The following is a 17,580-nucleotide window of genomic DNA, read 5'->3' on the forward strand; positions in this document are numbered from 1 at the left end:
CTCTATTTCATAAGCCATACTGGATAATAGTATTTAAAAATAACACATAAAAATAAATCTACAATTTGGTAGAATTATTTAATTTAATAATAAAACTATATACGAAAAAGATAGTTTTATATTTTTGAAAACTTCCTTTATTATGCTATATGATACTTATATAACCATTTAAAATGGTTATACTATTGTATTTATTTAACTTTTAATCATTTATTTATAGTATTCTCGTAAAATAAATAGAACATGTAAATTTAGTATAAACTGTATAAAAATCTATTTAATAAAAGTTTCATATACACGTAACAATTTACATTTATATAATTATCTGTAAAAATGTTACTATTAAGTTTATCTTTGAATTGTTTTTCCTACAATTCAACTCTTACTTTCTCTGAAGTATCAGGTTATGCATTTGTGTCGTTATTTACTAGAAATTTTGATCTCGATTAAGAGACATAAAGCATCTGTAATAAATATCAATAATTATAAACTCAAATGGTTATTAGTTTAGGTACTAACACACTACAGTCAACCAATATTTTCTTTGATTTCACTCATAATTAGACTATTAAACTAACATGTATAGAATCGACAGATTTATGTATTGCAGAAATGAAAACATTAACAAACCTTAAATACTCATTCGTGTTTAATTAGATCAGCTCTGAGTTTTCTTCAACTGTTTCCACTCTAAGCATGGAATTTTATAATCATGAGTAGTGTTTTTCAGAAGTCTACATTGTTCCGGATCTAGTTTAAGGAGTTTACACTATTACATTTCCAAAAGCGTATTTATGCAGATTCGAATAAGTAGACGTAGATATTTAGATGCATATTTATCCAGATCTCGTCTGGACTCATAGGATCAAAAATTACAATCAGTCTCTTGTATAATATTAAGGATTAGCTGTTGAGTGCATTGACTAATCATATTCCTATGAAAAATGCATTGCTGATGTTTATAGCGTTTATTTCGAGGCTTTCTTTACAGGTTTTATCAGACTAGTGACCTACAACGAAGTTGATCCTGATAATACCAACCCAAACCTGAAACCGTATGAAACTATTATTTAGCAGGAAATTCAAGGCATCCGGGCGATATCATATAAAAATTTTTACAAAGAGCTCATTGTTAATTTTTAAGGGGACAAAATCCACTTTACTACAACTCTCCTAAATGCGTCAGCCTTCAACACTACAGAGCAAGCCTTTGTAACATTATGTGTTTAAGAATCCAAAAATTTTACAGAAGGCAGGACCTGGGTTTTTGAGCAATAGATGCTACTGTTTGATTTTTATTAGCCAGAATTCTGGATTGATTGCACAAATGCTTCGAATGTTACAGAATGTAAAGAAGATATTGTTTATTTAGAGTATTATGGTTAAGAATTTACCTACAATCTGCAAGTTGCCTTTATGTATTATAACTTCTCCCTTATGGAAATTTATTTTGACCGTGCAGTATATGTAGCAGCATGTATAAACTCAGCAAACATTTTAAGAAAAGATAATTAATTTTGTGTTACAGTAAATTACTTAAATGGTTGTGATCCAGGACCGGTTATTTAGATTCCTATAAGCCTTTTCATATCGAACGATGCAGCGGAATAATATAATATCACATTATAAACAGGTTAGTTTTTCTAAAACTCGTTGGAAATTATGTTTCCAAAGCCATTTTGTTACCCACCAGATATACTTAAAGTCTCATTTAATAATGCAACCTGGGGAATGCTGAATTTTGCTGGTACTCAGATTCCTATAATTAGATTTAGTGTAGAGAGAACAAACGTGGTATAAATAGAAGGAATTTCCTGCATCCTTATTACCGTATTCCTTGCATTTGGAGGTTATTTCATATCATTGAACGCAGGGCCAGGCCGCCATGTTAAGCCAGTTCTAATTGAAGAGTGAGATATTATTTGTTATATCTTTCATATAATAAAATATATAATATGCAATATTTTTGTTATTAATTATTTATATATTATTGTAATATATTAATAATAATCTAAAATAACATATTAATATTATTTTATATAATAATGCATTAAATTACAACTAGTAAACTTGCAATATTTACTTATTATATAAGAATATTACTTATTATGATTTAAATATTTTTCAATATATATTATTATACATTCATATACAAATAGCTCCCCACTCTAAAAATGGAACATTCTGCCCTGCTAGCCGAAAATGAGAGGCTGAAGCGCTAGGTGCAGATCTTGTCGCAGAAGCCTTCAAAGCAAGAAATCCAGATCCTTTCGCGCAGCAATTTGCTGCTCTAGAAGTCGCATTTTGCGTCGACTTGCGAGTTGTAAAACCAGGAAATGCAGGAAATCGCGGAGCACTAGACGATGATAATTTAGCGCCTCCAGGACCAGCTCAGATTCTGCGATTAGTAAAATGAGAACTAAGCTGATTTGATCGAATTGGAGTGTGAAAATTCAGTGCTAAAAAAGTAATTATAAGAAATGATATAAAAAGATATATTTATGGAGCGGAAAATAAGAAACTTGAATTATTAGTTATTATAATATAATAATGATAATAATACGAAAAAAATAAATATAGAAATTTAGTGCGATGTCAGCGAGGAAGTGATCCAGCGCGAGTGCTACGTGCGTATCCTGGAGCGGAAGGTATAGTAGATGCAACAGGTGATTGAGGGGATGCAGCGGAACCAAATTTTTGGGCAGATCGAGCTTGCCGAAAGCAGGGCGAATGAGTGAAATATTTATAGTCACGCTGGACGTGGGTTGGCATTGAAGGCTGCTAGTGCGGTGTTGTAATTCATCACTTTCTGCAGAGTGCATTGGTTCGCTTTCTACAGGCTTAATATATTTTCTCGCAGCACGATGGTAGTATCTTTCTATTAAAGCAGGTGGTTTTTCAACTCTTTTTCGCTTTTTAAGAGCTAGTGTACTTAAGATCTGAGTTTTGCACTCTCAATAAGTGATTCTTGATAATTACCTTCAGTGATTTTCAGCTGCTTTTTTAGGGCTGTAAACTCGCTATGAAGCTAAATACCTTCTAATTCTATTTGTTTGATGTTTTTTGTTAATTTGTTGGTAATCATTTTTTGGTCTGGTTCTGCTTACTCGGTGTTGGGGGATTTGGAATTTGGATGGAGTTTATTTATATTTTAGCAGGCTAGTTGTAACTGTTATTCGAGTACTTTCGAAGGAGCCATCTGCATTTCTGTGGAGAAAATGTTAGGATGGTAAGAATAATGATATTTTGCATCAAAATTAAAAATGTTTTTTCACTTATAACTTCTTTAAACACCTGCTCTTCTAGTTTGTTATAGCCCACCAGGTTTTTGACCAACAGGAATTTACCTAGATGGAATGGGCTACTTGGATTGCTATGGTCTATTTGGTACTGTACTACTTCTTTGACTTGTGACATTTTTAAGCTAAGAAACTGGTTTATTATTTTCTATCTAAACCTACTGAGATGATGATTTTTTCTCAACATGATCTAAATTGAGGCCAGCCAGCTTATTCCACTAATCACGTTTATCATATTAATTTTATGGCAAAAACTTACCTAAATCTGATTTTTATGTTGGTGTTCTACCATATTGTTAACCTCCCATAGGTCCTTACATTAATTTTGCTATACCTGGGTTCATTTTTATAGTATTAAGCATTTATGGTTCTTCAACAAATTCCATATCATTTTAACCATTTGCAATAAGTGTAGCTTGACCAGGAAGGACATCAACATCAATTTTAGTAGGACAAAGTTATTTACGTTGTTAAACAGCATCTGAAGATAAAAGTCTAACGACACCCGGTCGCCTATTTTGCTAACTTAACATCATAGCTCCTATCACGTCCCTGAGATCTTGCGAATAAAACTCATTTACTTTAGCATATGTTCCTCGTAAAACATTTTTCTGAAGGTCTTTCATATCTCTTCCGCTGAATGGGTGTTTCAACATACATAGTTCATAAATCAAACATCCTAACGAATAAATGTCTGTTTTTTCATTATATTTTTCACATCTCCATATTTCAGGAGATAAATAATATGGTGTACCAATAGCTGTTTTCGTAAGATCTTCATGAAGAACCTTAGATACACCAAAATCTGCTATTTTATAAATTGGTTGACCCTTATCAGTTTAGTTTTAAACCACTAAAATATTTTATGATTTGATATCTCTATGTAGTATTTTCTTAGCATGAAGAAGCTTAAGTGCGTTTAAAGACTAAATTAGAACTGACCAAATAATATTTTCTGGCATTTTTGTTTTAGATTACTAGTGTTTTTTAATTAGGCCTTCTAGATCACCAGAATCTGCAAATTCTGTTACAATGTAGAGTTTTCCATTTTCTATGAATGCATCATAGTATCCAATGATATTTGGATGATATAGAGAAGCAAGAATACGAATTTCATTGAGCTAATCCTAACGATCGCGCGTTGCCATTTTTTAAACATTAATTTCCTTTAAAGCATAAATCTTTGAGTCAGCAGATCGTTCGACCAAAGAGACTGAACCATATGAACCTTTACCTAAGTGCTTAAGCGTTCTAAAGTCTGATTTTGGCATTTTGCAGATTAAGGAAAGAATACCATAAATCGATTATTATATATATTAAATCACTATTGTATCAAAATAATTCTAATTCCACAAAATCTTCGTCAAGAAACTGATTCGCTATTTGGTCATAAATCTCTACTATCTCTTAATCCTACTTAACCCTACTTTACTTTTTATGAGACTACTTGAACTTTCTGATTTAAAAGACCTATTTTTATATTTTAAATTCTTAGTATTTAACGAACTGATATAATTACTCTGTATTTAAACCTAGATCCGAAAAAGCTTTCATGGTATCCCCAATTATATTTTCAGGCGATTTTTATCTTAATTCTTTGATTGTTTCAGATATAGATTTTTTATAGTCGTTCAAGTTTACACAAAACTATCTTGAAAATTGGCCTATAAACCATTTGCGGACAGCATTTTTTGTAGAAGAAGCAAATTATGCAGTTAAAGAGAATATATTTTTCTTCTATTTAGGTGTTAAGGTTATTAAAAATCTATAAAGCATGGCATCATCTGTAAATTTTTATAGGAATAGCTGCTCTGCAGCTTGATTAAGATATTATCTATAGTCGTACATTTAAATAAAAGTATAAATACAATTGTTATTATATCAAAATTCCCATAATATAAAAAACAATGGATACTAAATGATTTATATATAACTATATTTAATATGAAGCAATGTTTACAATAATAATTTATTATACTTTATAATTTCAGTAGTTGCTTTCGTCGCTAAAACTTAAAATATTTTCACTAAAAACTATATTAATTGCTAACTAGTTTGTTGCTTACGGTTCTGGCTGATCTGAACACAATAAGTGGTAAATGTTATGGTTCTCTTATTTAAATTGTTTTGTTTACAGGTCTAGTCTAAAGTTTTTTAATCTAAGGTGAATCAAAAATTTAATTAATTTGCAGCTATTATAAAGTATCTTTAATTTCATTTTTAGATAATCCTTTGGCTGTAACAGATCTAATAACATACATTTCTGTTATCAAGTATATTATATTAAAATATTCTTAATTATTTTAATTTATAAATCTAAATTATAATACATCATATTATATATAATAAAAAATAAACTGGTGGAAAGAATGAACGAGACTCCAGCCTATCTTAGCAATCTTAATTAGTTAAACAAAATGGCAAATTAACATATAAATAAGCCAATTAATGAAGAAACTACGTTTGCTCTTAAAGGTATTATTTTAGAAATGATTGAATATAAAGAAATTGAGTCAAAATAGGTTCGGAAATGAATTAATAATACTTATTGTAATTGTTTGTTTTTATTTTACATAATATTGATCAGTGTATGATATGCATTTAATTAGTATAAATTAATGCTATAGTATTTTTTAGCTATGATCGTTCGAAGTCGTAAATCAAGCTATATGTGTTGCAGTTGCAGAAATATTTATTGATATTAGAATTATGGTACTTTCCTAAATTCCTATTGTTAATAGCATAGAAGATAACTAAATATAAATTACCTAGTATTTAGTACTTTTTTAAATTAGAAAATTAGTTACTAGAATAATTAAATTCATATAATTGATTAGAATTAATAGTATTTGGTTCAAGGCTGTTATAACTATATTAATTCCTTTATATTAATAATAATTATATAAATTTCCCAAAGATTGCTAATAAATATTTTACTTACTACACTCTAAATGATTTAATTTTGTTAATGTAGTAGAAAAATATTAATATGTATTTGAAGTTATTTTAGTATTGCTATTTACAAGATGAACTCTATAGTATCAAATTTATTCAATCTTCTTGAGTATTCCTTTTCATTTATCATTATTTTAATATTAAGTATTAAATTTGTAACATTGTAAAACTAAAGTCCAGATAATATTTATCACTATAATTAAAATTATTTGATTGAAGTTATAGGATATGAAGTCATTGTATTGTCCTAAGTTTAGATAATATTTCACATAATATATAAGAAATATTTTAATATTTAAGTCTTATGAATTTATTAGTTTATCAAATAAATTTGAAGACAAAGAATCAATCTATAGTCAAAGAATTGTTACTTGAAGATAATCTATATGTTTCCCTTCTGTTATCATTTTGTATGTTGAAATCCAATTCGTATTTTTATAAATGAACTTATCTTTAATGAGTGGCTGCAAAGCGCAAGTTCTTTTTATATTGGTTGTATTTGCTGAATTCAAGTATTGACATAATTACAAACATGAGGTGGTAGTAAATTAGTATTCGTCAGATTTTGTTGAATGTAACTAATCTAAGAAAGAAATTTAAATTATTTTCTTTTTGTTACTTTTCTCATTTTTATGAGTAAAAGGTGATTATTTTATATAGATTTATACATACTAATACTTGAACAATAAACAGAATAACTAGATCTATATTTACTTATAAAGTAATTGGATTGATATATTTAGGATTAATTTTTGAGGAATAAGTGGTTGTATGAAACTTTAATAACTTTTGACATATTAACTATTGATTAAATTATTTTGTCTGGTTAAAATGTAATAATAATAAATAAGCATAAACTTATGATATAAATTAGAAAAATATTAAATTTCTACTCATTGCTATTTATTACTACTACTTTATCCTTTAATTATTACTATGTAACATTTAGTATTATATTAGTAAAATACAATAAATATATTACATATTATCAAATATTATTTTTGGCATTAGAACTAATTGCTCCATGATAAGTTTAGTTGAAATATCTAAGAATTACACAAAAAATCTCCAAGTTATGAATGTTTATGTTCGTTAAAATTTAACAGTATCGTTTAAAAATGTTTAAAAAAGTTATATTATAAAATATCCAGTATCAGTCATCATAAATAACATTAATGATTAATAGTTTCTGTTCATATCAAGTTTTAATGTGACTTTTTAATAGTTAGTTATACATATTTAATGAAAAGTAGTACCTTCTATTGACATATAAAATAATTAGGTTAATATTTACCTTATTAATTTCAGTATTTTACACTAAATTTAGTGATGTAATTTATATTGAGTTAATCTAATTATAATGTATGTAATTATTATAGTTAATTTACAATATATAATATTATTTCAGTAGTATAAGCTTTTGTAAATGTATCCTATTTGTAAAATTATAAGTAAGATTGTGTTTGTAAATTTAAAACATTAATGGCAAAAATTTCAAAAGATTATTATTATATATATTATAATGCATTTATATAAACCAATTAGAAAATTGTAAAAATAATTATGTTGTAATAAATGATTTATAAATGTATAGTCTATTTTTCAGTAAGTTTCAAATACTACTTTTTGAACACTTAATATTTTATGTATTTAATATAATATTTATCTACAATTTATATTTCTTAAATATTAGTTAATTAGACGTTATAGATCGCAAAAGACTATTAAATTATTGTTAGTTTCAATGCTAATAGATATTAATGTTATCAATATGATCGCTAAATACTAAAATATTTCACTAGTCGCTTTCAAATGTAAAGGTAAAGGTTTACTAGCCTTTACTATCACCATCAATATTATGCGACACTTCTTAAAGCCAATCATCATCGGATGAACTCAGATTTAGCGATATTGTAGTCTACGTGTTTGCCTTTTTCTGTAAATTTAACTGTCGCGCCGAAAATGGTTCATTTATTGCCATATGAACAGGCGGTAAAATATTTTTTATATTAAGTTCATTTTTAATGTTACAAATCTACGTCAAAAGCGAATAAGCCTATCTTTTCATTGAAGAGTTCTTTTATTTGATTTTTTTCATTTTTATATAATTAGTAATATTATAATAATGTAAATATAAATAAAATGTTTCTTAGAAGCCATAAAAACGACAATAAAAACTATTTATTATAATTATTTATATAAAGTATATAGTGTAAATGTAAATTTATAATAATTCATACGATAAGTATGTTCAACATGATTATTGAAGATGTTCTCATCTAAAAATATATATGGTATTTTAAACAATATAGGTGATAAATTTATTTATATTTTTATAATTTTAATATTATATAATGAATTAATATCATTATTATTTTAGAAATATTACTATTCATATAATATTATGCAGTTAATTGATATATAGCATAATTCAAGTATACTATGATTATTTTTCTATATTTTAGTAATGATTTTAGAGTTTCCTTTTAAATTTTGAATATTTTTATTTTATATAATCATGATTCAGACTATTATTTATTTTAATAATAATGGTGACTTTCTATTATTATACTATATACTCCAGATAATTTGCTAAGACAAATAATTCATGTAGTAATTGTATCGAAAAGTAGTTAAAGAAATCAGTGATATTTTTTTACACGAAGTGATGTTATTATTATATGAATTAGTATGTGCACAAATTTTAGTTAATATAGGTTAAATAGCTGCATAATATTTTATAAATGCTTACACATATTAATAATATAATTACATAGTAGCAAATAGTGATATTTAGTTATAAGTTGTTTTTATCATCAGAAATAGTCAAAATAGGTAAACAATAGCACTAACCGTAAACCAATTTATTTAATATATATGTTTTAATTGTTTATTAAACTTAAATATAAAAAAATAATAATATTGGTGAACGTGTTTATGCTATCTTTAGTATTTATTTTTAGATTTAAAAGACTAGTCACTTTTTAATTATTAGATATTTGATCTAGAATTATTCGACATAATACCATCAATAAAATAAGAGAATTATATATAGTTAATATTATTTTACTATAAAGAGATTAATATTATATAGTATGTGTAACATAAAACATATATTTATAATGCATAGATATTATTTGATGACTATTATTTTGTTTTGCTGATAATATTGATGGATAATTTTACAATACTGAGTATAATATTATTGATTATATATTATTAAAAACAAAATTTTTATAGTTTATCGAAATTTTATATAAAGATATAATATTCTTCATTTAAATATAATAAAAATGTCATCTCCATATTTAACAGATTAAAAGTTAATCACTAGATAAAATAAAAATTTCATACCATCTATTTAGCCTTCAAAATATACTGTGTCTCATACATATTCTCCTTCAGCTAGGCCCGTATGTTCTTAAGATTTTTTAAAAAGAATGAAATAATACGCCCCAATTTTATAAAAACTCTCAAAATAGAAAGCAGCTACTGGTAATTAATCAGCTGATATTGTATAGCTTGAACGAGAGCAGTCAAGATTGCAGATTCTTAGACTGCTTTAATGACTGAATAATTTCACTACACCAACATTGCAGTATTGTCAAAAATAGTAACATATCACTGTATAAACGACCATATATTCATACTGAAGCTTACTAGCGATACGATAGCTAGTAATCCCAGAAAAATACACCCAATTATTTTTCTTATTTTGCTATCTTATTTCAGACCTTGATCCGTAGCTATATGTGCCTCTGCAATGGCCATTTCTGTCTCTCCTTCTACATTACCAAGTTTTAAACTCTAAACATCATGCTATATCCAGCACATCCCAGGTACCAGGAAGTACAAAAACCAACCACAAAAACTAGCAAATAATCCGAAAATGGTCTGTATATCCGTCACAAATACGGCCAAAACCGTCGTTATGAGTACTAAAACTGCTCCTAAACTACAAAATACAAGCCTATTGTCTATTGGTACTCGCATCAGCTCCATCGTGCAGTAGCGGTTAGGTTACGCCCATAGCGGGTAAGCAACCACCAAAACTCCAGCATACACGAGCGGGAGCGCATTTGTGAATGCAAGTTTGCACTGCTGGGCTGTTCCAAGATTTGAAGGGAGAGTAGCAGCACCGAAGTTTGCAGCCGAAAACCCAGAAATGAGGAACTCGGAGAACACTATCAGAGAGGAGCACAGAATGCAGATTTTCGTATTCCGGCGCTTGGGAGATAATGCATCACGGTACACAATAGGCACTGATACGGTGATGTTTACGGCGAATATGATAGTGGGGAACAGTTTCAAAATTTAGAGAAAGTATGATAACGAGAAAGTGACCGGGAAAGGTTATAATTACGACAGAATTCCGTTGCAGAGCTCTGCATTTTGAGGCTTTGCCGATAAAACTAACATAGAAAATGTATAAAAAATGGCTATTAATATGGAAAAAGGCGATATTGCGTTGAAGGCCTTAACGGATGTCAGGAACATGGAGGGGAGGAAAAATACTGCTGCAGTGGCGACCGTAATAGCCTAGGACATGTACTAAAAGTTAATTGATGAGTAAGATTGGAACATATTAAGTATTGCATTTGATACTGACAGAATTTGGGTCGCCAGAGTACCTAGAGGTAGAAAAATAATAATGATGTCTAAGAAAACAAGCAGAAATCTGTTCTTAAACAGGTTGCAGTTTAACTACGAAATCGTTGTCGAGTTGGTAGCGTCAATATAGTCGATGTACGCAAACTGCAAGACGAAATTTAGAGCCAAACATGCTATGAACAATAACAATGCTGGTACAGCTCCTAATTAATGCACTATAAAGCCAGACGAAAGCAGATTTGTGTGAGTCATTCTAGATGTTGTAGTCACAATTGACACTAAAAGTTACTTATTCATAATTATAAACATTATAAGCAATATAATTATATATAACTAATAATAGTTTTAAATTCAAATTCAAATAACGAAGTTTATAGAAATAACTCTATTTTGAAACTGCTTCAACATTCTAAATCAATAAGAAATAAACTAAATGAAGTCTTAAAAATAACTACCAGCTCCTTTTTCTTAGTGACCAAACAAGACCTAAATCACGATGCTAAAACATACGGGTTTGCCTTTCGCCTCCATATAAAAAAGCTTCTCTTCCGGTAGCGCTGCCCATATAAATCTAGCAAAGCCTCCCGAACCTGCACCTTCTGCGAATGATCCAGCTTGAATTTTGCCTCTTGCGAAAAGCTCTGGCGCATCCAGTAGACTCTAACCCCCACACGTTGCGCCACCAGCGCACTATTCCGGCGTGTTAGCTCCAGTGTAACTGAGTTGCCGTCGTAAGTAAAAATTTCCTGAATCCGGTGCTCGCGCACGAACGCCTGCAGATAGTTAGTGGCGATGTTGAGGTCGAACGACATGTGGGGGCAGAAGCGCAGCCGTTCGTCCTCGATCACGTAGTAACCTAGGTCAAACTTCCGCCTAGAGGACTGAAACTACGATATGGAACGCACTTCGAGTGCGGGGTCCCAATCATCGCCGTTCCACGAGCCAGTGGTCAGCGAAAGCACCAGAACGTTGGGAATCGACAGCAAAGTGGGTGAGAAGTACAACAACTCGTCCCCAGGCTTAGCGATAAGTATCATAGACATGAAAATGGGCGAGATGGAACAGCGCGGCTCCATCCCACTTTCGGTATGGAAATGCGAATCCGGAAGATTCAACACATTAAATTGCTAGTTTCTCAGCCTATTCAATTTGATATCGAAATTGGAGAGTTTATACCCAATAAAACACATAAAACTGGGGGTTCATGAGTTCCCAGTCAATAGTAATTTTTTTCAATTTATCATAAATTAAAGTAATTATATTATATAATAATATAATTATTTACCACTCCTTTCTTCCTAATGACCCAATTTAATTTCTACCTGGAATTCGAAGCTGAGAATGTGACAACAATATCGCGAACCCCGCAGCACAAATACATAGCAAATGCAGACTGCACGAAGTGCGGCCACGCGTATGCCAGCGTCCAGTTTTCTCCTGACGACACTTCCGAAATCCCAAACTCGCGCGGGACTGCAAACCTGTGCATTTCGTGCCCGTTTTGTCAGGCAAGGTCCTCGCTGAATTTCTTGAAAGAGGGAAAAGCTACCGCCTCTGGGGATCTCCTGGCGGTTATCGAAGTTCGCGGTCCCTTTCGGCCGCTCGCATTCGGGCTCACTGGATGGCGCGCTGAGAGTGCCTCTGGAGCCACTTTCGACTGCTACCAGGCGGAGCTCGCCGAGTGGGATGACGAAATATAAGGGGACGTGGTTGTGTACGACTTGAAAGGTAGCGTCAAGTGAAATTTTGCGATAGGCGTTAAGAATCAATATTAAGCCAATTTTTTAGATACTTGATAGTAAAAATATTTTAATTTGTATAATAATCATATTAATTTTTTCGTTCCAAATAATGTTTAAATCATGCTGTGCCAAGCCGTTGCCATCTACTAAATAGGATCCTGTAGGGTAGTAAAACGAGATTTATATAGAGGATATAGTGGCTCCTTTTGATTAGATCATAGAAGTTGATTCCATCTATAAATCTTTTTTAGTCCTTAATAATACTGGAAATAGTATTTCATCCTCATCCTCAATATTGCTTAGAAAAAGTACAGTATCAAGCTTTGATATTAGTGATATCAATATATCGGTATCGGAAGATTAGACATAAGATAATTTTTAGTTGGTTGATTAGGAGCTAATTAGCAGTTAAAATTCTAGCCCTTTAACCGTTAGGAGGCAATTTGTTGATTGCAATGAAGTATAATAAATAGATTATGACTAAACTTAAAGCGAGGTTACTTTTCCGTAGCAAATAACAATTTCATTGGTCCAGGCTGAGAGAATAATAAAGAGAACTCAAAATACACGGCCGGACAAACTGACAATTGATATTAATAATTTTGATTACAAGAGTATTAGATCACTATAACCTGTTTCACAGCGCCCAAAAACTCCAGTTAGAATGTGAGAAACACTCCAGAATTTTGTCATGGTCCGAATTTTATCATCAAACAAAATATCAGTGATTTATAATGTATCTAACGCTTACATCATTAAAAACCATTCCTCACTCCATACCGCTCTATTTATCTTTTTCTACTGCCTATCTCTCAAACTCGACTAGCCCTTCAATAAACCCCGGCTCTTGGTAGCTGAAGATCTCGTTAAATTTATCCGACTTAATTTCCACCTCACCGTTAATATCACATGCAACTTTTACGTTATTCTACCTACCACTATGGCCAAGATACTCATAAACACGGATGATGAAGTTCTGGCTCAGTATTTAAACGTGCGATTTGCTCTAAATTTACAAACTGATCTCAAACGCTGCAGGAAGTCTTGTGACGTTCTGCTCTATCACCACGACGTTGGAGTAGTCTTTCCCACCCGAACTAAGCCGTATTTCGACTGTATTTTAGGCCATAAAGTCGATTTTCAGCGTTCCTGACGCAACCATTCCAGAGTACAGAAGCGCGCCGTGCGCGAAGCATTCATCAGCATTAAGCCGTTTTTTGACATTAAAATTGCCCTTTTAAAGGTAATTTTGTATCAAAATATCGCGAGAACCGCCCCCAACGCACTCAACGAGTACGTTTTCGCACTACAATTCCGCAAAAAGCTGATTTACAAGCCCGCTCCCAGCGTTCAAGTACGTGGCCTAATCCACGACGCAGTCCCTTTCCACGGCGTTCAGAACGCCGCGCGAGTTGACGCAGAGCATTTTTCGAGTTTTCTTGATTTCGAAGATGTTCTTATCGCTCCGAATTTGCGAAATTTCAGCCAAAATTTGGTCGAAATTCTTCGCTGAAATCGCTGAAATTCGGTGCTTTAGCACTGAAATTGCGCCATTTTGCATCTCAAAAACCGTATTCGACGAGAACGTCTCGCTGACGTTCAGGATTTGGGCTTTTAGAGGCGTTTTGAGCTGCCCAAAATACGTGAAATAGAACGCAGAAAGCGCTGCCGCAGACGCCGGAATCAGCTAAACGAAGTTGTACAGAGGTGTCAGAGACGACTTGTAGAGCAGTTTCAATTTTATGGTCGCGTAGTCGGGAACGGTGCAAATTACGGATTGGTCGAGTTTCAGCTGCTTTTTGAGGTAGCAATGAAATGCGTAAATATTGTTGAAATCCGGCGGCGTTTGGGCCGTAAAGAGAAAATCGGTAGAGGATTTCGAAGATTGAAATGCAAAATTCCTGCTTTCTGCGAACCGGATGCTGGTGGGGATGAGTCGTTGGCCTGTTTAATCGGCTATTGGCTCGGTTGACTGCGTCGTTCTTCTGTGCACTTTCGTGAAATAGTTCCCAAGATCTACGGAGTACATTAAAGGAGCGGAAATTTATTTTGTAATTTAACATATAATAATAAGTTAATTTTTCCGCAAAATGAACACCGAAAGGCTGTCTTTGACAAAACTGCATGCCACACCTTCCATGCAGACGTACAACCGCCAGCTAGCGTCCTCAGATGCTTCAATGCCGTTCAACGCGATCGGCACATAGCTGGTACCACAAGTTGGGACGATAGTGACGACGAGGTCCGGAAAAGTCGCATTTTCGGCTATGTAGGACAATGCAGATATCCCAGCGTGCCTAGTACAAAAAGTGAGGTCGCTGTACGCCGAAAAGCCGGTGACTGTGCGCCCGCAGAAAGTAGAGATCTCGGGCAACGCAATGCGCGGTCTGGTGGGCAGAAAGTGCTGCGAGGACACGGACTGCAGAAACTGGGAGCGCAAGGTGTGAGGTATTGGTTTTGCACGATTTGTGTTCTGGCAGCCTCGCGCGGGAATGTGAGTTCGCGAAATGGAGGAACTCTGGGCCGAATTCCGCCAGCCTGTGCGTTGTGGGGCCATTTTGGATCCATTTAAAGCAATTTGGCCGAAGAGACGAACGGGTGAGAATAAGGTGCGGCAGCAGTTTTCAGGAGACTCCCGGGCTCCCATCCGAGCGTAATCGCAAGCGAATAAAGTAATAGTGCAAATATACAGTATAATACATAGTTCCGCTTCAACAATGCCCGCGCAGATGGCACAGCGGCGCACTGGCCTGGAGATGATGTGTGATGGGACGACCGGGAGGGTTTCTGGACATGATGGGTGATGCGAGTAGACAGCCGGTATCTCAGAACGGGATGGGCGGCGGAGTCACAAAAAGAGATCGCATATGCACGACGTGGGGCTCTGCCAGGGTGCGTGGAAAATATCCGCGAGGCCATGGCTGGTGGGCGGAGCCTCAGGGCTGGAAGGTCGCGTTAATGGGCACATTTCTGCCGCAATTACCGCAGGCCGAACGCGCAAACGCACAACATGGTGGGTAGCGTTAAATGATTGGTCCCCTCTGGCGACGGCCTGCTGCAAAAAGATTAAAATGCTGCTAGCCTACCTGCTGCTCCCTTCGCCAGCACGCATCTCGCCCACGCCAACCCCCACGGCACGCAGGGTGCCGCAGATTCCCCTTCCCGTCCGCTCCACGAACCCCACGAACCCCACCAATGACCGCCCAGCTCTCCCGCCTCCGCAAAGAGCTCGTCGAGTTCCAGCAGTTCCCCGCCTTCGCCGGCGGCCCGGGCGACGACCTGCGGCACTGGAAGGTGGCCTTCCAGGGGCCCGCGCAGACGCCGTTCGAGGGCGGCACCTTCCACCTCGCCGTGGCGTTCCCGCTCGAGTACCCGTTCAAGCCCCCGCAGGTGCGGTTCACGAGCCGGGTGTTCCACCCGAACGTGAGCAGCGCGGGCGACATCTGCCTGGACGTGCTGAAGGCGGAGTGGAGCCCGGTGCTGAGCATCTGCCGCGTGCTGATCAGCATCCAGAGCCTGCTGGACGACCCGAACGCGATGAGCCCGCTCAACGGCGACGCGGCGCGGCTGTTCCGCGAGAACCGCGCGCAGTACGAGCGGCAGGTGCGGAAGTACGTGCGGGCCTACGCGAGTGAGTGAAGCCTCTACAGACTGGGTGGCCGAGCGGTTAAGGCGATAGCCTGCTAAGCTATTATACTCTGTATGCGTGGGTTCAATTCCCATCTCAGTCGATTTGCGGGAGCAGAATGGCCGTCGGAGGCGAGGATCGGCAGCGCAGGTGCGCGATCCTGGCAGCGGCTGGGAAGGCATGCGCAGTCCGCATATATCTGCGGCAGCCTGCGCAGGGCGAGAGGGACGTCCCGTGCAGTTTCGCGTGTGGCCGTAAGCTGCAACGGGACGTCGCGAGGCAGCGTCTGCGTACTCAGCCCAGCGGAGTGCGTTATCCCGGCTGCCGCGCCTTGGGCCTATCGAACGTACTTGGTCGGCATCAATAATGTGCCGAAGTCTCCCGCGCCAGGCCGGGAGGCTGCTAGGAGAGGTGCGCCCGCCCGCAGCCATTGCGCTGTCTGGTGGGTATTCACTGCTGCCCGGCGGAGGAGGCCACTCTTGCACACTCGGCACGCCGGAGCGGAAACTGAAAATGAAAGGATCACTATCTGACATAGACGCCGCAGTCGGGGACGATGACGCTGGGAGGGCAGTTGGTGTCGGGGATGACACAGTCATCGCAGTTCTCGAGGCCGCACTTGAAGATGAAGTTGGGTCTGGTGGCGAGGCCGGACTCGCAGCTGAGGTCGGCGTTGCAGTCGACGTGCATCTCGACGAGGAACTTGAGGGCGACGAAGCCGGTGGGGATGGTGCCGCTAAGCTGGTTGCAGGTGAAGTGGACCTCCTTGAGGAAGAGCAGGTTGCCCATGCAAGTAGGGATGGCGCCGGTGATGTCGTTGTTGTTCATGTAGACGAACTGCACGTGGGCGAGCTGGCAGATGCACTGTGGGATAGCACCAGTGATGCCGGCATTGTTGGCCTGGAGGTACTGGAGCCCGGTGAGCTTGCAGACCGAGGCGGGGATGGTGGTGGTCATCTTCTGGTCGTTGAGGTACAGGGACTTGAGCACGGGGAAGGAATCAAAAACATCGGCGAGCTGGCCCGTGAGCCCGAAGCCGCTGAGGTCGAGCCCCACGACGAAGTCCTGGCTGTTGCAGGTCACGCCGGCCCAGGTGCACACGGAGGCGCTGGTGGTCCAGCCGACGGAGCCTTTCCAGCTCGCACCGCCGTTGGCCGCGTAGATGGCGTCAAGCGCTTGGCGCTGTGTGAGGACTGCCAGGATGGAAATCATTGAGGGAAGGGAAACGTGGTAGGGGCGCGTAGGGCCGCGTGGTGTAGGGTGGAGGAAGGGAGGGAAGGCATATGTCCTGGAAGGGTGCCTGGGCGCAGTCCCGGTCCTGCTGGGCTGGCGCCGCTAGCACATC

General features: G+C 36.2%; 16 protein-coding genes and 1 non-coding gene across 17 annotated transcripts; 9 read left to right on the forward strand and 8 right to left on the reverse strand. All coding sequences in view use genetic code 6, as the record gives it.

Moving 5' to 3' along the window:
• Positions 1–333: 333 nt before the first annotated feature.
• Positions 334–1,914, forward strand: SS50377_25079 (uncharacterized protein; the record flags this gene model as incomplete). Its single annotated transcript, XM_067908916.1, has 1 exon — positions 334–1,914. The coding sequence occupies one exon, from the start codon at positions 334–336 to the stop codon at positions 1,912–1,914; it is 1,581 nt and encodes a 526-aa protein (XP_067763737.1).
• Positions 1,915–2,174: 260 nt separating this feature from the next.
• SS50377_25080 (uncharacterized protein) lies at positions 2,175–2,738 on the forward strand (the record flags this gene model as incomplete). The annotated part of the gene is made up of 1 exon (XM_067908917.1): positions 2,175–2,738. One exon carries the CDS (start codon positions 2,175–2,177, stop codon positions 2,736–2,738), a length of 564 nt encoding a protein of 187 aa, XP_067763738.1.
• An 11-nt stretch (positions 2,739–2,749) lies between these two features.
• SS50377_25081 (uncharacterized protein) lies at positions 2,750–3,205 on the reverse strand (the record flags this gene model as incomplete). Its single annotated transcript, XM_067908918.1, has 1 exon — positions 2,750–3,205. The coding sequence occupies one exon, from the start codon at positions 3,203–3,205 to the stop codon at positions 2,750–2,752; it is 456 nt and encodes a 151-aa protein (XP_067763739.1).
• Positions 3,206–3,271: 66 nt separating this feature from the next.
• Positions 3,272–4,570, reverse strand: SS50377_25082 (Kinase, NEK; the record flags this gene model as incomplete). Its single annotated transcript, XM_067908919.1, has 1 exon — positions 3,272–4,570. The coding sequence occupies one exon, from the start codon at positions 4,568–4,570 to the stop codon at positions 3,272–3,274; it is 1,299 nt and encodes a 432-aa protein (XP_067763740.1).
• Positions 4,571–4,631: 61 nt separating this feature from the next.
• Positions 4,632–5,147, reverse strand: SS50377_25083 (uncharacterized protein; the record flags this gene model as incomplete). The annotated part of the gene is made up of 1 exon (XM_067908920.1): positions 4,632–5,147. The coding sequence occupies one exon, from the start codon at positions 5,145–5,147 to the stop codon at positions 4,632–4,634; it is 516 nt and encodes a 171-aa protein (XP_067763741.1).
• Positions 5,148–8,049: 2,902 nt separating this feature from the next.
• On the reverse strand, positions 8,050–8,352 carry SS50377_25084 (uncharacterized protein; the record flags this gene model as incomplete). The annotated part of the gene is made up of 1 exon (XM_067908921.1): positions 8,050–8,352. The coding sequence occupies one exon, from the start codon at positions 8,350–8,352 to the stop codon at positions 8,050–8,052; it is 303 nt and encodes a 100-aa protein (XP_067763742.1).
• Positions 8,353–9,547: 1,195 nt separating this feature from the next.
• On the forward strand, positions 9,548–9,823 carry SS50377_25085 (uncharacterized protein; the record flags this gene model as incomplete). The annotated part of the gene is made up of 1 exon (XM_067908922.1): positions 9,548–9,823. The coding sequence occupies one exon, from the start codon at positions 9,548–9,550 to the stop codon at positions 9,821–9,823; it is 276 nt and encodes a 91-aa protein (XP_067763743.1).
• A 52-nt stretch (positions 9,824–9,875) lies between these two features.
• SS50377_25086 (Amino acid transporter family protein) lies at positions 9,876–11,117 on the reverse strand (the record flags this gene model as incomplete). Its single annotated transcript, XM_067908923.1, has 1 exon — positions 9,876–11,117. The coding sequence occupies one exon, from the start codon at positions 11,115–11,117 to the stop codon at positions 9,876–9,878; it is 1,242 nt and encodes a 413-aa protein (XP_067763744.1).
• A 239-nt stretch (positions 11,118–11,356) lies between these two features.
• SS50377_25087 (N-acetylglucosaminylphosphatidylinositol deacetylase) lies at positions 11,357–12,055 on the reverse strand (the record flags this gene model as incomplete). Its single annotated transcript, XM_067908924.1, has 1 exon — positions 11,357–12,055. The coding sequence occupies one exon, from the start codon at positions 12,053–12,055 to the stop codon at positions 11,357–11,359; it is 699 nt and encodes a 232-aa protein (XP_067763745.1).
• A 111-nt stretch (positions 12,056–12,166) lies between these two features.
• On the forward strand, positions 12,167–12,607 carry SS50377_25088 (uncharacterized protein; the record flags this gene model as incomplete). The annotated part of the gene is made up of 1 exon (XM_067908925.1): positions 12,167–12,607. One exon carries the CDS (start codon positions 12,167–12,169, stop codon positions 12,605–12,607), a length of 441 nt encoding a protein of 146 aa, XP_067763746.1.
• A 109-nt stretch (positions 12,608–12,716) lies between these two features.
• SS50377_25089 (uncharacterized protein) lies at positions 12,717–13,277 on the forward strand (the record flags this gene model as incomplete). The annotated part of the gene is made up of 1 exon (XM_067908926.1): positions 12,717–13,277. One exon carries the CDS (start codon positions 12,717–12,719, stop codon positions 13,275–13,277), a length of 561 nt encoding a protein of 186 aa, XP_067763747.1.
• A 99-nt stretch (positions 13,278–13,376) lies between these two features.
• SS50377_25090 (uncharacterized protein) lies at positions 13,377–14,636 on the reverse strand (the record flags this gene model as incomplete). Its single annotated transcript, XM_067908927.1, has 1 exon — positions 13,377–14,636. One exon carries the CDS (start codon positions 14,634–14,636, stop codon positions 13,377–13,379), a length of 1,260 nt encoding a protein of 419 aa, XP_067763748.1.
• A 61-nt stretch (positions 14,637–14,697) lies between these two features.
• Positions 14,698–15,054, forward strand: SS50377_25091 (uncharacterized protein; the record flags this gene model as incomplete). The annotated part of the gene is made up of 1 exon (XM_067908928.1): positions 14,698–15,054. One exon carries the CDS (start codon positions 14,698–14,700, stop codon positions 15,052–15,054), a length of 357 nt encoding a protein of 118 aa, XP_067763749.1.
• A 346-nt stretch (positions 15,055–15,400) lies between these two features.
• On the forward strand, positions 15,401–16,246 carry SS50377_25092 (Ubiquitin-conjugating enzyme E2; the record flags this gene model as incomplete). Its single annotated transcript, XM_067908929.1, has 1 exon — positions 15,401–16,246. One exon carries the CDS (start codon positions 15,401–15,403, stop codon positions 16,244–16,246), a length of 846 nt encoding a protein of 281 aa, XP_067763750.1.
• Positions 16,247–16,256: 10 nt separating this feature from the next.
• On the forward strand, positions 16,257–16,338 carry SS50377_t20074. The gene has a single exon. It is a non-coding gene; the product is annotated as a tRNA-Ser (tRNA).
• A 15-nt stretch (positions 16,339–16,353) lies between these two features.
• Positions 16,354–16,746, forward strand: SS50377_25093 (uncharacterized protein; the record flags this gene model as incomplete). Its single annotated transcript, XM_067908930.1, has 1 exon — positions 16,354–16,746. The coding sequence occupies one exon, from the start codon at positions 16,354–16,356 to the stop codon at positions 16,744–16,746; it is 393 nt and encodes a 130-aa protein (XP_067763751.1).
• An 11-nt stretch (positions 16,747–16,757) lies between these two features.
• On the reverse strand, positions 16,758–17,447 carry SS50377_25094 (Cyst wall protein; the record flags this gene model as incomplete). The annotated part of the gene is made up of 1 exon (XM_067908931.1): positions 16,758–17,447. One exon carries the CDS (start codon positions 17,445–17,447, stop codon positions 16,758–16,760), a length of 690 nt encoding a protein of 229 aa, XP_067763752.1.
• Between the last annotated feature and the right edge of the window lie 133 nt (positions 17,448–17,580).

The sequence above is a fragment of the Spironucleus salmonicida genome, chromosome 5, assembly GCF_000497125.1.
Source record: "Spironucleus salmonicida strain ATCC 50377 chromosome 5, whole genome shotgun sequence".
NCBI lineage: Eukaryota > Fornicata > Diplomonadida > Hexamitidae > Spironucleus > Spironucleus salmonicida.